The 12,986-nt window shown below is 38.2% G+C and overlaps 1 protein-coding gene across 1 annotated transcript in view; it reads right to left on the bottom strand.

The window, feature by feature from the left end:
• Positions 1-10,873, bottom strand: part of LOC135698125 (triokinase/FMN cyclase-like) — a 54,726-nt gene extending 43,853 nt beyond the window's left edge. Inside the window, exon 1 of the mRNA XM_065218010.1 lies at positions 9,099-10,873. Within this exon, the coding sequence (XP_065074082.1) occupies positions 9,105-10,847 (1,743 nt within the window). The 5' untranslated portion in view covers positions 10,848-10,873 and the 3' untranslated portion in view covers positions 9,099-9,104. The remainder of the gene's footprint in view (positions 1-9,098) is intronic.
• Between the last annotated feature and the right edge of the window lie 2,113 nt (positions 10,874-12,986).

Below are 12,986 nucleotides of genomic sequence, written 5' to 3'. Positions count from 1 at the left end.
GTTGGTTTCGATCATATCTTACCGGTTGCCATAGGAGATTGCAGATCAGCTAGCTTCTTCGGCACATCAGGTATACCTCAGGGAAGCCACATGAGACCGTTGATTTTTATACGCGTATCTGGTCATCGAAGCTCCTCGGTTATCATATGCAGATGACCTCAAAATCTTCCTACGAATCTGCTCCATTGTTGACTGTCAGTTTCTTCAACGTCAGCTGAATGTATTCGCTAGTTGGTGCAGTTTAAACAGAATGGTAGTGAACCCAGCCAAATGCTCCGCTATTACTTTCTCACGAAAACAACAACCGATATTATTTAGCTATGACCTGCTTGGCTCGACAATCGAACGCGTGAATCAGGTGAAAGACTTGGGTGTGATCTTGCAGTCACAGCTTTCATTCAAGCAACACATTGCATATGTTGTCGATAAGGCGTCAAGAACTTTAGGGTTCATTTTTAGGATGGCTAAAAACTTCACTGATATCTACTGTCTAATATCTCGACGCTTGAGTAATGTTCAGCGGCTTGGAACCCAAACTACAATAACGGTACCGAGAAAATTGAATCTGTTCAAAGTCACTTTCTTCGTTTTGCGTTGCGTAGATTGCCTTAGAATGATCCGTTTCGATTACCCAGTTACGAAAGCCGTTGTCAACTTATCGACCTAGAACTTCTCCCGACTAGAAGAGACACAAGCAGAGCCCTAACCATGGCTAATATCCTGTAAGGATGGACAGATTGCGAGGCTATCCTGAGGCAAATTGACCGCTTCGTGATAACCTTATGCTAAGACTGCCTCTACGTCGCACAAATTATGGAGCATAGGGAATTTGGTTGATAGCTGGTTTATTAACTCGGTTAAGGTATGTGATCTAAAACTGTTTCCCAAACTAACCTATAGAGCCGACTTGCGAGGTTGAGTTGATGTCCTTGGCTATGATTGATATTTAGAAATATATGAGCGACCAGACTCAGTTTGTCAAACATTCTCTGAACTTCCTTAAGAACTTGTTCTTGACTCTCAATGAGTGCATTCGGTGCATTGCCGCTGTTGTCCACTTGGTCTTTGAAGATTCTCATTCCACCCAGAACCGTCTTGTTGAATGAGTCCTGTTCTTCAAGCCGAGATGTGAGGGAATCAGGGACTCCTTTAACAGTATTCAGGTAATTTTTAACAGACCCTAGCTCTTTTTGGGAGGCGACCCCTCCAAAAGCGGTGTGTAAATCCAATCTGTTCGAAATTGGAAGGGAGCTCGTTTGTCTCTGCCCTGGATTGTACTGAGAGCGTTGAAATCCTACCTGCGGGTATGACAAGGCCACAAATTCAGGTTTAATCTCATTCAATTCAGCGCTGATCTTCCAAGTGGCTAACTCTTGGGTCATCTACTGTTTCAGATGGATCGAGATAACATAATTTCATGAAATCATATCGTCTCTCATTTTTGAGACTACCTGTTTGGATCTCATCAATTAACTCCACTTGAGAGCTAGTATTGGAGGAGTACATCGGTTTCAAGTCATTGAATTCGTAAGGGGTTGTTTACTATCACCACTATCACCTTCCTTTACAATAGCGACGGCGATCGCATTATTGACTGATGATGTGAACTGCTGTATTGCACAACCTGATTTTGAGGTTTCAGCAAATTGATTTCTCCGTTCAACTACATCGACATCCCTTTCAAGTCTGGGAGAATCATTAGGGAATGGTGACTGTGGTCTTACGTTAGTTTTTGATTGAGCTGAATCAGTGGACGGCAACAATCCAGAGACAGTCAGTGAAACTATTTTAGCTTCATCATCAGATTGTGAAAGCATTTAAGTTGACTGGTTGTCTTGTCAACATCCTTGTACACACCATGTTTGATGAAGGGGGTAATATGAAGTTTGGAGTGACAATCTTTCTTCCAAGTATAGCACTAATGTTATGGTTGAGACGCATTCTCATATTCGAGGCTCTATAACCTTCGAATAGCCTGGTCCCATAACCTGTAAATGGGCGAGATGCTGTTGAGAAGGAGTTTTTTGAAAATTGATCCTCTTGCCATACTTTAGTTATTCTAGTCCAGAAATCTGCGATTTAGGATGTTGTGCTAATATCCAAGTCTTTCTGGTCAGCTTTATACAACCAGTCGTACATTCCTAATAATATTGATTGAGCTTGGTCTTCCATTCGAACAATAGAATGCAATACCTTAGCTCCAATCAATTTATTCAGACATGGCATGTTCTGTTGTACAACATGAGTCCAGGATGATCTAGGGGAACAAATTGGAGCTGTTGGGATCATGATAGGTGAAGGACTTTCAGTTCCTTTGATTTCAGTGATTTTCCATATTTCTAAGAATAGGATTATACCTTTAAGTACGAACATATTATTTTGTTACTTTAAGTACATAGTGCCGAGTAAACGAGATTACTGTTAGGTAAGTTTTGGTGCTAAAGATTTATTTTCTATTAGTACTCCCTGGGTCACTTGTTTTGTTACCGTTTTGTTACTTGGCATACCTACACAAATGGTTCTTGTTCATATTGTACCCAGCCTATGTCTGTCTGTCTGTCTATCTTTCGGTTGATTATCATTTACCTAATACAACTGTCCTGTCGTCATTGACGTTTCTATATAAATTGCAAAAATTATTGAAGCAAATGTGAGAATAAAAATTACTTATTGCTCTGAACTGAATTATTTTTATATGTTAATATTTTTTTAGATATCACTAGTCCTACTGAAAACCTCTATAAAATCGACTGCTTATTTATTACCATGATCTGATATGTGCTTGTATCGACTTGCAAGAAGATGACCATCCCAACAAAAACAATCGCCTATTGAAGAAACGATTTCTTGACGATTTTATTCAATTGCATGCTTAAGGGGTTACGCCACCCTAGAATACAGAAAAATGCACCAACTTCATTATTTTTTTTTTGTTATTTAATAAAGTCACATACTAAATTAACTTATATGGGCTTATAATACACATACTTAGGGGTGCTTACAGTATTTTTTCATAAGGGGAAACCATGTGTGGCAGTTGGCAGCACTGCGAGTTCCTGGCACTGCTTCCCGTGTAGTGTTACGCGGCCCACACTTTCTTTGTCATAAATATGAACCTAGAACAAAAACGAGTGGTTTTTCTTATTTTATATAAGAATACCTAGAGAAGTACATGCGGAGATGAAAAAAATTTGAATTTTACGCAAAGTCCCATCCATCAGTTTTTTTCGCCTGAAATTTGTTTCTAAAATTGTTTACCACAATTGCATTTTTTGATCAATTGAAAAGTTCGTATGTACTTCTCTAGATAATTAATCAGAGAATGCAATCGTCAAAGTCTAGATCAAATTGAGTCAAAATTGCAGATGCCATCGTGTGGGCCACGGAGAGAAATGTTGTATCGAAAAAAAAACGCGGTTGAAGTTTGAGGTACAGATTCAGGTGCGTGATGCAAAGTTTTGTAATTTCGCTTATAACTTTCGGAATTTTAATTTGTTCGACATGGAACCAATTGTCCCTTATTCTTGACACATCAGAGTACATTTTTATGTAAAAAAAAAATCGATTTTTTGAAAATCCTAGGGTGGCGTAACCCTTTAATAATACTTTTTAAATATAATACAATTTTTAAATATAACGACTGTTCAGGCTTTGTTCACACAAATCTGGAGAATTTATTCAACCACAACATGGTGTTGGCTAAGGTATGTCGAGAAGCTTCCCTCTGTTGTTGATCTTCCGATGTTCGAAAAGGTGTTTGTCAAAATTGATTCCTTGTCTGTCAGAAATAAGTCTGGTGGAGTAGCAGGTTTATTTGAATATTTTCCATCTGTCAAATGTAAGGGCCCATGCATTAATTATGTCACGCTAAATCGAGGAGAAATTTACCCCCCCCCCCCCTATCGTGACGTTTTTCTTATACCTAATGCATTGCTTGTCACAAAATCTTAGACCCCCACGCCCCCTTTGAGCGTGACATAATATATGCATCAACCCTAAAGGCCCAAACGTAATATAGGCGGAAGCGGAACGGAAACAGAAAGTTTGACAGTTGTCACAAATGACATCAAGATGCCTAACCGAAGTCGATTTTGTTCTAACTAGTTTTCAATCCGACAAGTAGGCTTACTCAGATCGGGCTTTTCCGCTGCCGCTGCCGTTCCGCTACGGCTGTCATTGCGCTTGGGCCTTAAGTGAAAATTCACCAAATGGAAGACATCCTAATACCATAGAGGTAACTCTAAGACCACTGGGTCCCGAAGAAAATCATTATTATTTTTGGCTCACTCAGTACCAGAACAACGGTCCCAAGCAGTCCCAAGCTGTTTCACTCACCCCTGCATGTTCTGCATGAATCCACACACCCCTGATGTTAGCTGTCAAACTTTCATAGCGAATCAAAACAAACATTGTGTAGTAATAGAATTTCAACTAGAATAGGGTACGTTAATCGTTTGCTTGGGACCAATAGGCTACTAAAGTGGTGAGCCAATTTAAAATCGTTAGTTTCGTATTGATTGTTGCTAATACCAACAATCAATACGAAACTAACGATTTTAAAATTGGCTCACTACTTGACTAGCCTATTGGTTCCAAGCAAACGATTAACGTACCCAATTCTAGTTGAAATTCTAGTACTACGCAATGTTTGTTTTGAATCGCTATGAAAGTTTGACAGATAAAATGAGCGGTTCGTGGATTTTCCTATGTTTCGAGGGGTGCATCGATTAGTTTGGGACCGAGAGAGTACCAGAGCTGAGCCAAAAAGTTGAGCACGTTTCTTCGGGACCTTCTAGTCTTAGAGTTACCTCTATGCTAATACCAACAATCAATACGAAGCTAACGATTTTAAATTGGCTCACTACTTGACTAGCCTATTGGTCCCAAGCAAACGATTAACGTACCCAATTCTAGTTGAAATTCTAGTACTACGCAATGTTTGTTTTGATTCACTCACTAAAGTGGTGAGCCAATTTAAAATCGTTAGTTTCGTATTGATTGTTGCTAATACCATGGGTGATTTTTCAAATTGGGTACCACCCTAAAAATCTAGAATTCATGTAAAATAAAACCCATAGTAAGTGCTGGTTTTTTGAGATTTCCTTAAAGTAATTATTTTAACAACCCAAAAGAATGAAAACACTCTAAATCCGATGATGTTAATCGGGTAGATTAAATTCTTCAGATTATAAGAATAACACAACTTTCTAGGACTGAGAAAATTTACCATATTTGACCTTCTTGTTGTCCCCTGAGTAAAAGTCTAGAACATACTTATATCCTAACACGTCCTAATTTTTTGGTACCGCCATCTTTATGAACTTTGGTGTGTTGTCCCGATGATGGTCGTTTACTGAAAACTGATTGGAAAATGCGTGGACAACACCAGCTAAGGAAATCTAATGTAATCTACCCACCACTCGTTCCCAGAGACTCAATCTTGCTTCTTCCCCTTCATATCAGCTAGTGAAAGTTAAAAACTTTATTTAATAATTTTTTAAATTTGTTGAACCTCTTAACGGAATCCCTTTATGAAGAGCTTTGAGTGTTTTGGTTTATTTCAAGTAGTAGTAGCAGTAGACGAAATTCAATCAAGTAGTAGACGAAATTCGCGTATCTGTCAAAAGATAAGCAATTATAACGGAATTTAAAGGAAATGAACAAACACACTCATAGCTCTTCATCTATTAAGTCATTGGACAAGCAAACAATGTTTGCCTGACAGGTTCCATAAACTAAGACCAGCTAAACTTAAAAAAAGGTAGCAAGTAAATATCTACACGCAGAAAAAAATATTTTAAACGTAATAATATTTGACGTAAAATCAATAAGAATTTCATTTTGTTTTGGCTGTAAAAAGAAATCATTATTGTTTCAACAATCCAGTATTTTTGTTCCTCAAAACCCATGGATTGTTAAATCAAAAAGAAAATCTTTTCGAATTTACAAGAGCTTTCATGGTTTTGACGTAAGCTGTCAAATTTGGCAGCTGGGTCAACAATAAAAATATGTTTGTTTTTAAAAGAGATTTCTTGTTGATTCAATCATATTTATTTTATGAAGTCTGAAAATTCACGCAGTAGAAATAAAAATATGTTTATTGATTAAAAAATCCGGGGTGATTTGAGATTTGGGTGTAATTGCTTTTGAAACAAACACGTCAATCACTGATTTCTTTTGAATAAAAGCTCAATCTCACAAACAAACTATACCAAATGATAGAGGAATCATTCCTCTACCGCATAGTGTTAATACTTTTCGAGATTGAGCTTTTATTCGCGAGAAATCGGTGATTGACGTATTTGTTTACAAATGCAATTACGCCCAAATCTCAAATCACTCCGGAAATAATATGGCATTTTTTTATGTTTTGTTATCTTTTTCACTGATCATCCTTCGGAAGGGAAGTAAAGCCGTTGGTCCCCGGTTAATTAGTTGATGGGTCGATATGTACGGTCCAGGTGTGGGAGCTGCCTTCCTGGCGTCAGGAGCATTGGTACTCAGTACGGAAAACAAGATCGATGAAAAAAAAAATCAAGGAAAAAAACAGAAAATTGATTATATTTAGCAACTGCAGCTTGAACTGCAGCATACTTAAATACTTAGCTCAAGTCTCAAGATTTTCGGAAATTTTGCACTTATTTCCCGAAATTCACAAGTTTTGTTATTGTTTACACTTTTGTCCGGGTGAAAACGAGGGAATGGTTGGTAGTTATTTTTGCATTCATGACCCGGGGAATGGACACAGCAAATAAATGCTAAATTAAAATGAACTGTTGTTGGATTAATAATAGAATATAGTTATTTTTACAATAGTTGCAGTTGAAAAGTGGCTTATTAAAACAAAAAGAATCCTACTTTGAATTTATATGAATAAGTATTATTGAAACAACAAAATGCAATATAATTTCAACCGGAATTGTTTGTTTAAATACAACTAAAGTTTTGTTTGGTTCAATGCAAACAATTTTCTGTCCGTGTATATGATAGAATAATCTTAATTTTATTCGTTCGGCAGGAATACTTAATGGCCCGGATATCAGGAAGTTAGAGAAGAGTACAGTCTACGAAAACAATCTTTTGCCAAAGGAACAAGGTGCCTGGAGATGCGTTGAAGATGTGATTCATAATTGTTTCGGAACAAATCGGTCTCCATTTTGTATTTTGTGTGTTTGGTTTTTTTAAATTTTTTTTTTGGTAATAATTGTAAAATTATACAGCTGATAACAAGTTGAATATAAATAAGTTCATGTTTTAGAAATAGTGAAATCTCCTCCTCCCTCTCCCCAATCATAAAATTGTAAATCTCCTCTAACCTCGAGACGACCGCGAGTATTCGGTTCAATCCCTGTAACTCTACACTGATAAAATTTCAAAGATTGTTTTTATGTGTCCCACACATGAATTTTTGCAATGTGATCAACAAATGATATTTATGTGTCAGACACATACTTAATATTGTACACATAAAGACCATGTGTAACCACACATACTATTCATTTGACTCATAAATTTCATGTGTGCTTCTGGGTGGATTCTGTTTATGTGTGGTCACATGAAAATCATGTGGAATTCCATATGGAAATTCGTCAATAAAAATGTGTGGAATTTTATTAATGTAGATTTAAGATAAGGATTAAGTATGTATAACGAAAATGATAGCTTGGCTCTGTAAAGTTTATTCGATTGAGCCTGTACAAATAAATCAATTCATAAAAATAAATCGGTCTCCAAGATTCCTATTAATTATTGAGAGTATGATAATCGCGTTCAACGATATAAATGTGCACATGTCCCTGAAAATCCATTTCCTGTATTGCTATCTCGATCAACTCGAAAAACAATTGAGCACCGAATCCGATGAACACGGAAAGATTCCTTCAGATTGCTGCACCATTTGAAGCTTGGTATGCAGGAAACAAATTGGTATCTCTGTTGAATAATGCTGGAACTTATTTGAAGCCGAGTAATTAAGAGTTGCAATTTTGGTTTTATTGAACATTTCCCATAGTTTTAGATCATTGAGTGAGTACTTTGTAAGAACAATCACCAAAATAAGCAATAATAGTATGTGTAATGGTTGTACTGAGAATTTATATCGAATTTATATTATTATATATTAGTAGTCCTTAAGTTTTCTACTAACGTAGCATTAACCAGATTTAAATAAAATGCTCCATTTGTAAAATAAAGGCATTTTTAGATTAAACTCGTATACCTCACCGTGTAAAATTTTGGAACCATCATCACTTTCATAGTTCATCTATTCTCCACGAGTGCCAACTTTGATTTGTCAATATCGTAGCATGCTTTACTTAGGCAGCATACGACCATCATCGGGACAACATACCAAAATTCATATAGAGGGTGGTACTAAAAAATTAGGTCGTGTTAGGGTATAAGTATGTTCTGGACTTTTAATCAGAGGACAACAAGAAAGTCAAAAATGGTGAATTTTCTCAGTCCTAGAAGGTCGTGTTATTCTTATAATCAGGTTTGACCGGTAACATTATTAAAATGAATAATATAACAATAAAGTATGATCATCGGATTTAGAGTGTTTTCATCCTTGTTAAAATAATCACTTAAAGGAAATATCAACATACTTGCACATATTATGGTTTTTTAAAGTGAATTTCCATGAATTCTAGATTTTTAGGGGGGCACCCAATTTGAAAAATCACCCAAACGAGGGTTAAGACAATGAGATACCGTTTTCAAATGTTCTAATCCTCAAGTAATTTTCTAAAAAAAAACTCTTCGACGACAATGTCGTAACATGCTTTAGTTAGGCAGTATACGACCGACATCGGGACAACATACCAAAATTCATAAAGAGGGCGGTACCACAAAATTACTCAGGGGACCACGAGAAAGTCAAATAAAGTGAATGTTCTCAGTCCTAGAAAACCTTGTTGCACAGTGTTTTAGGCAACGCTTTTGCTGCTAAAATTCATGGTGGATTTTTTCTCTCGTAACTACCTATCGCTTTTCAAAGAAAAAAATATTGAACTTATTAATTCCAATTGGTTACTAAATTTTATCTTTATTAGAAACAACAAACTAAACCAACGGTCTGTTTGAACCGCTTCTGTAACCTTTTTTCATTCTGTACAATTTTCCTTGAAACCTTCGTACAGAGCCCATGCCCAAATAGCAACGGCATGCGCTCCCGGATCCGGGTACTCGAAGTCGCTTTTTCCCGTTGCCGTCGCACAGTACGAAGCTCGTCCCGATTTCGGTACCATTTTTCTGGTTGCTGCGGCTTCCATTCTACACGCTCTGGCAAACTTTTCGACACTAATCAACGTCGGAAGATTTTGCAGAAGCGAATCTCGCAGCTGGAATTCCCCGTTTCTCAATGCATCCAGCATGGTACGATCACCAACCTCGGTTAAGGCGTACTGTACGATGGCATCGTTTCCATAGGTTAGGGCCCACAGCCAGTGTTTGATGGTAACTTTCGGGTCATTGTCCGCTTCTGCAAACGCTTTCGAGGCAGCCTGGAAGAATAAACTGTAGATGGCTCCAGAGGTACCTCCAATGCTAAGCTGCATGATCATGCTGATATCCTGGAGCAACTTGGCCGGATGGAGCAATTCCAGCTTCGAGTCAATACTAGCAAGTAGAGCCTCTGCTCCGTTGGCGATGGTGTTTCCTGTGTCACCGTCGCCACACTCTTTATCGTAGGTATTGAGCAAATCCCGGCTGGAGAGCAGTGAATTGGCAATATTCTTCAAAATTTTCCTGATCATGGGCTGGCTGGATTCGGCGAAACATAACTTGTATTCGTGGGCTATGCCTGTGACTTTAGACTCTAGACGATCATCGAAGTTCAGTACCTCTGATGGCGCTAGATCATAAGATTGGAGTCCTCCGAACAACGGTGACGCCACTTGTACTTCGTAGTCCAAGTATTCCAACAATTTGTCGGAGTATTTGAGGTTGAGCAGTGTGATCGACAATCCAGACTGGTTCAGAGATGTGAAAAAATTTCCCACATAAACGCGTTTGATATTGTAATCATTCATCAACATTTTTAATAATGTACTCATGAAAACACCCATGATGAATTCAGATGTTCCTCCGAGATTGTTGACAAACACTACTACATCAGTGTCAGTGTAGGGCGCAATTTTTCCAGCTATTCTATCCAGCGCAAAGTGTAGGATCGATTCAAAGCCATTGCACACATCCATTTTGTACACGCCTGGTTCACCGTGGAGTCCCTTCCCCAGCTCGACGTTATGCAATTTGCCATCAATCACATCAAAAGTGAAGCCAAACGTTGCTATGTAGCCTTCCCGCAGTAATCCCTCGCCGAACCGAATTAGCTCATCCATCGAATGACCAAGCTCAGCCATCGCTCCCAATATTTTTATCAGCAAAACACATCCAGCCAATCCTCGCTTCCCGACCGACTTTTTCGTCATCGATTCCATGATAGAGCAGTCATCATCATTCAGCAGGATCTGCAAATTCTCGTACCCGTACTGTAACCGAGCCCGTTCAACTGCCAGCCCGAAATTCAATCGATCGCCGGTGTAGTTGTTGACGACGAACAAAACACTCTCGTCTGGCTTGGCCACCATTCGAAGACAATCGAAGATCGACGTAGCCGATGGGGAACAGAACACATCACCGCAAACGGCACCGTCCAGCATGCCCTTACCGACGTAGCCATTGTGGGCCGGTTCATGGCCACTTCCTCCACCGGAGATTAACTTTACTTTGGCTTTGGATAACTGTTCCTCCCGACGTAAGACGCAGTTGCGATCCTGAATAAACCGTAGGCCATTGTTGGCGCGAACAAAACCCGACAGCGCAGTATTAACGTTCGAGAGCATGGTGTTCGATCGACCGATCACTCCTATCGACTGATAGGAGCGTGTTCAAACGAAAACAATCCTGTTGTAATGGTTTGGATGCATCTTCTCTTATCAGTCTGGGGTGGTACAGATTGCCATAACATTAAGTAGGGTTATGACTGCTATTTTGGACCGGTGTGCTCCCATTGTGCTTTAATTACGAAAATTTAAAATTGAAGGTTTCTTAATTTTTTTTTTGGCCAACGATGGAACAGAGTCGATTTTAGATTGGAGCGCCTTAGATAGCCGGAGCTGGCGGGTATGACTCCCGGTTCGTTAGAGGAAAAAATCTTTCGGGTTGGAAATGGATTTCTATGGGCATAGAGTGCTTACCTAATAAAAATTACCATAAACGAACGATAACTCAAATTGTTGAACTATTCCATAAATGGTTTGGATGATACCCCGAACATGTCGTTAAGCAAATTAACCATACAATTCTTATTAGGGTTACCACACAATATACAAACAAAATCATGCATTGGCATAGAAAGCTCTCAATTAATAACACCGGACCGGAGTGATTTGTGATTTGGGCGTAATTGTACATATTTGTAAACAAACACGTCAATCGCTGATTTAACGCGAATAATAACTAGGGTGAGTGTACCAGTTATGGTCATACGTTCCTATTATGGTGTGTTCCAATTATGGCCTATGGAATTCCCATAAGCCATAATTGGAACACACCATAATAGGAACGTATTACCATAACTGGTACATCTACCCTAATGGTTCGTTAGTGCAATGTGTTCCTATAGAGGCGTATGGAGACTCCATAAGCCACTATAGGAACACATTGCACTAACGTACTTCCACTATTGGTGCGTTTACCCTATAGTAGGGTGGTTCAAAATTTAATTTTTGCTCTATTAAGCTCAAATAGACCAATCTACATTGATCGAACCTCTTCATCGACTCTATCTAACTTCAATAACCCGAAATATGCATGCAGCCAAGTTATTAACGAAAGAGAGAGTCGATGAGAAGAATCGATCAATAGCATCAATAGACTTCTCTGACGTTTGTGAATTGCACATGTATTAGTGCAGAACTTTGGGTAAATTCAAAGGTTTTCTTGCACTAATACTTGCACTATTTACCCCGAGTTCTGCACTAATACTTGTGCTTTTCACAAACGTCAGGAAAGTCTATGTAGAGCATCAGCGACATTTTTTAGAAATTTCAAAGCAGATCCGAGGAATGAACGCAAATACTGAGGATTTCGGGGAAGATTTATGAAAAGACTGCTGGATAATAAGATCTGAGTCCTAAAAAAATTCGGCCATTTCAGGGAAGTTTAGAGAACTTCAAGGTGGTTTTATTTTTAATAATTACTTTATTTGTACAGGCTCAATCGAATACAACTTTACAGAGCCGAGTTATACTTTCCGTTATACATTATTACTGTCTCATATTTAAAGTTAAAGGAGAAACTTCAAGGTGGTTCAATCAGTTTAAAAAGTTGGAGGGTGGTGTACAAGACACGACCGCATTGTTGACGTAGGACTACGAAATTTTTGTTCTGTTTTCTAGTTTGTTGTTTCGGATATTATTTTGAAATTAAGTGAATTTCATAACTCAACTCTTTTGTAGTAAGTTGTGATGACCCTGAACTGTGATTTTTTTTATGGCAAGCTTTACTATAATCACTGGACCTCGTGTTTATTCGAGTTTATTCATATAACTTGCGCAGGAAATCAGTTTGGCATGGTATTTGTGACCAGCATACCTTCCGGTAGCATGAAACAGGTCAAAATTTGCCCAAATCTGCCAATAAATTTGTTTGCTTTGCATTTGCTTATAGCCAAATAGTGAACTTTTCGGAAACATTAACGCCAAAGAACTCACCAACACACTATTTGTTACATGCCTCATGCATGTGATTTGGTGTACTGCACACTTCTTCCGATATTTTGATCACCTTATAGAAAAGGTGATGATAGTTGAATATCGGGAATTGGAATTCAAATTATTCTTAAAAATATATTTATATATTTGTTTACTGGTTCAAATTATCGCTGAGAAGATAAAACTTTCATTTTGCAAATTGAAGCTTCTGTGATGTTTTATCGAATAATTTACCGCTTCAATGAGTACTGCTACTGTCCTCTGTTT

This window comes from Ochlerotatus camptorhynchus, unplaced genomic scaffold (genome assembly GCF_037179485.1).
Source record: "Ochlerotatus camptorhynchus isolate MF236.1 unplaced genomic scaffold, CSIRO-AGI_Acam_v1.1 ptg000082l, whole genome shotgun sequence".
Taxonomy (NCBI): domain Eukaryota; kingdom Metazoa; phylum Arthropoda; class Insecta; order Diptera; family Culicidae; genus Ochlerotatus; species Ochlerotatus camptorhynchus.
The sequence above is the reverse complement of the archived record's forward strand: the minus strand, read 5'-3'. Positions and strand labels throughout refer to the sequence as shown.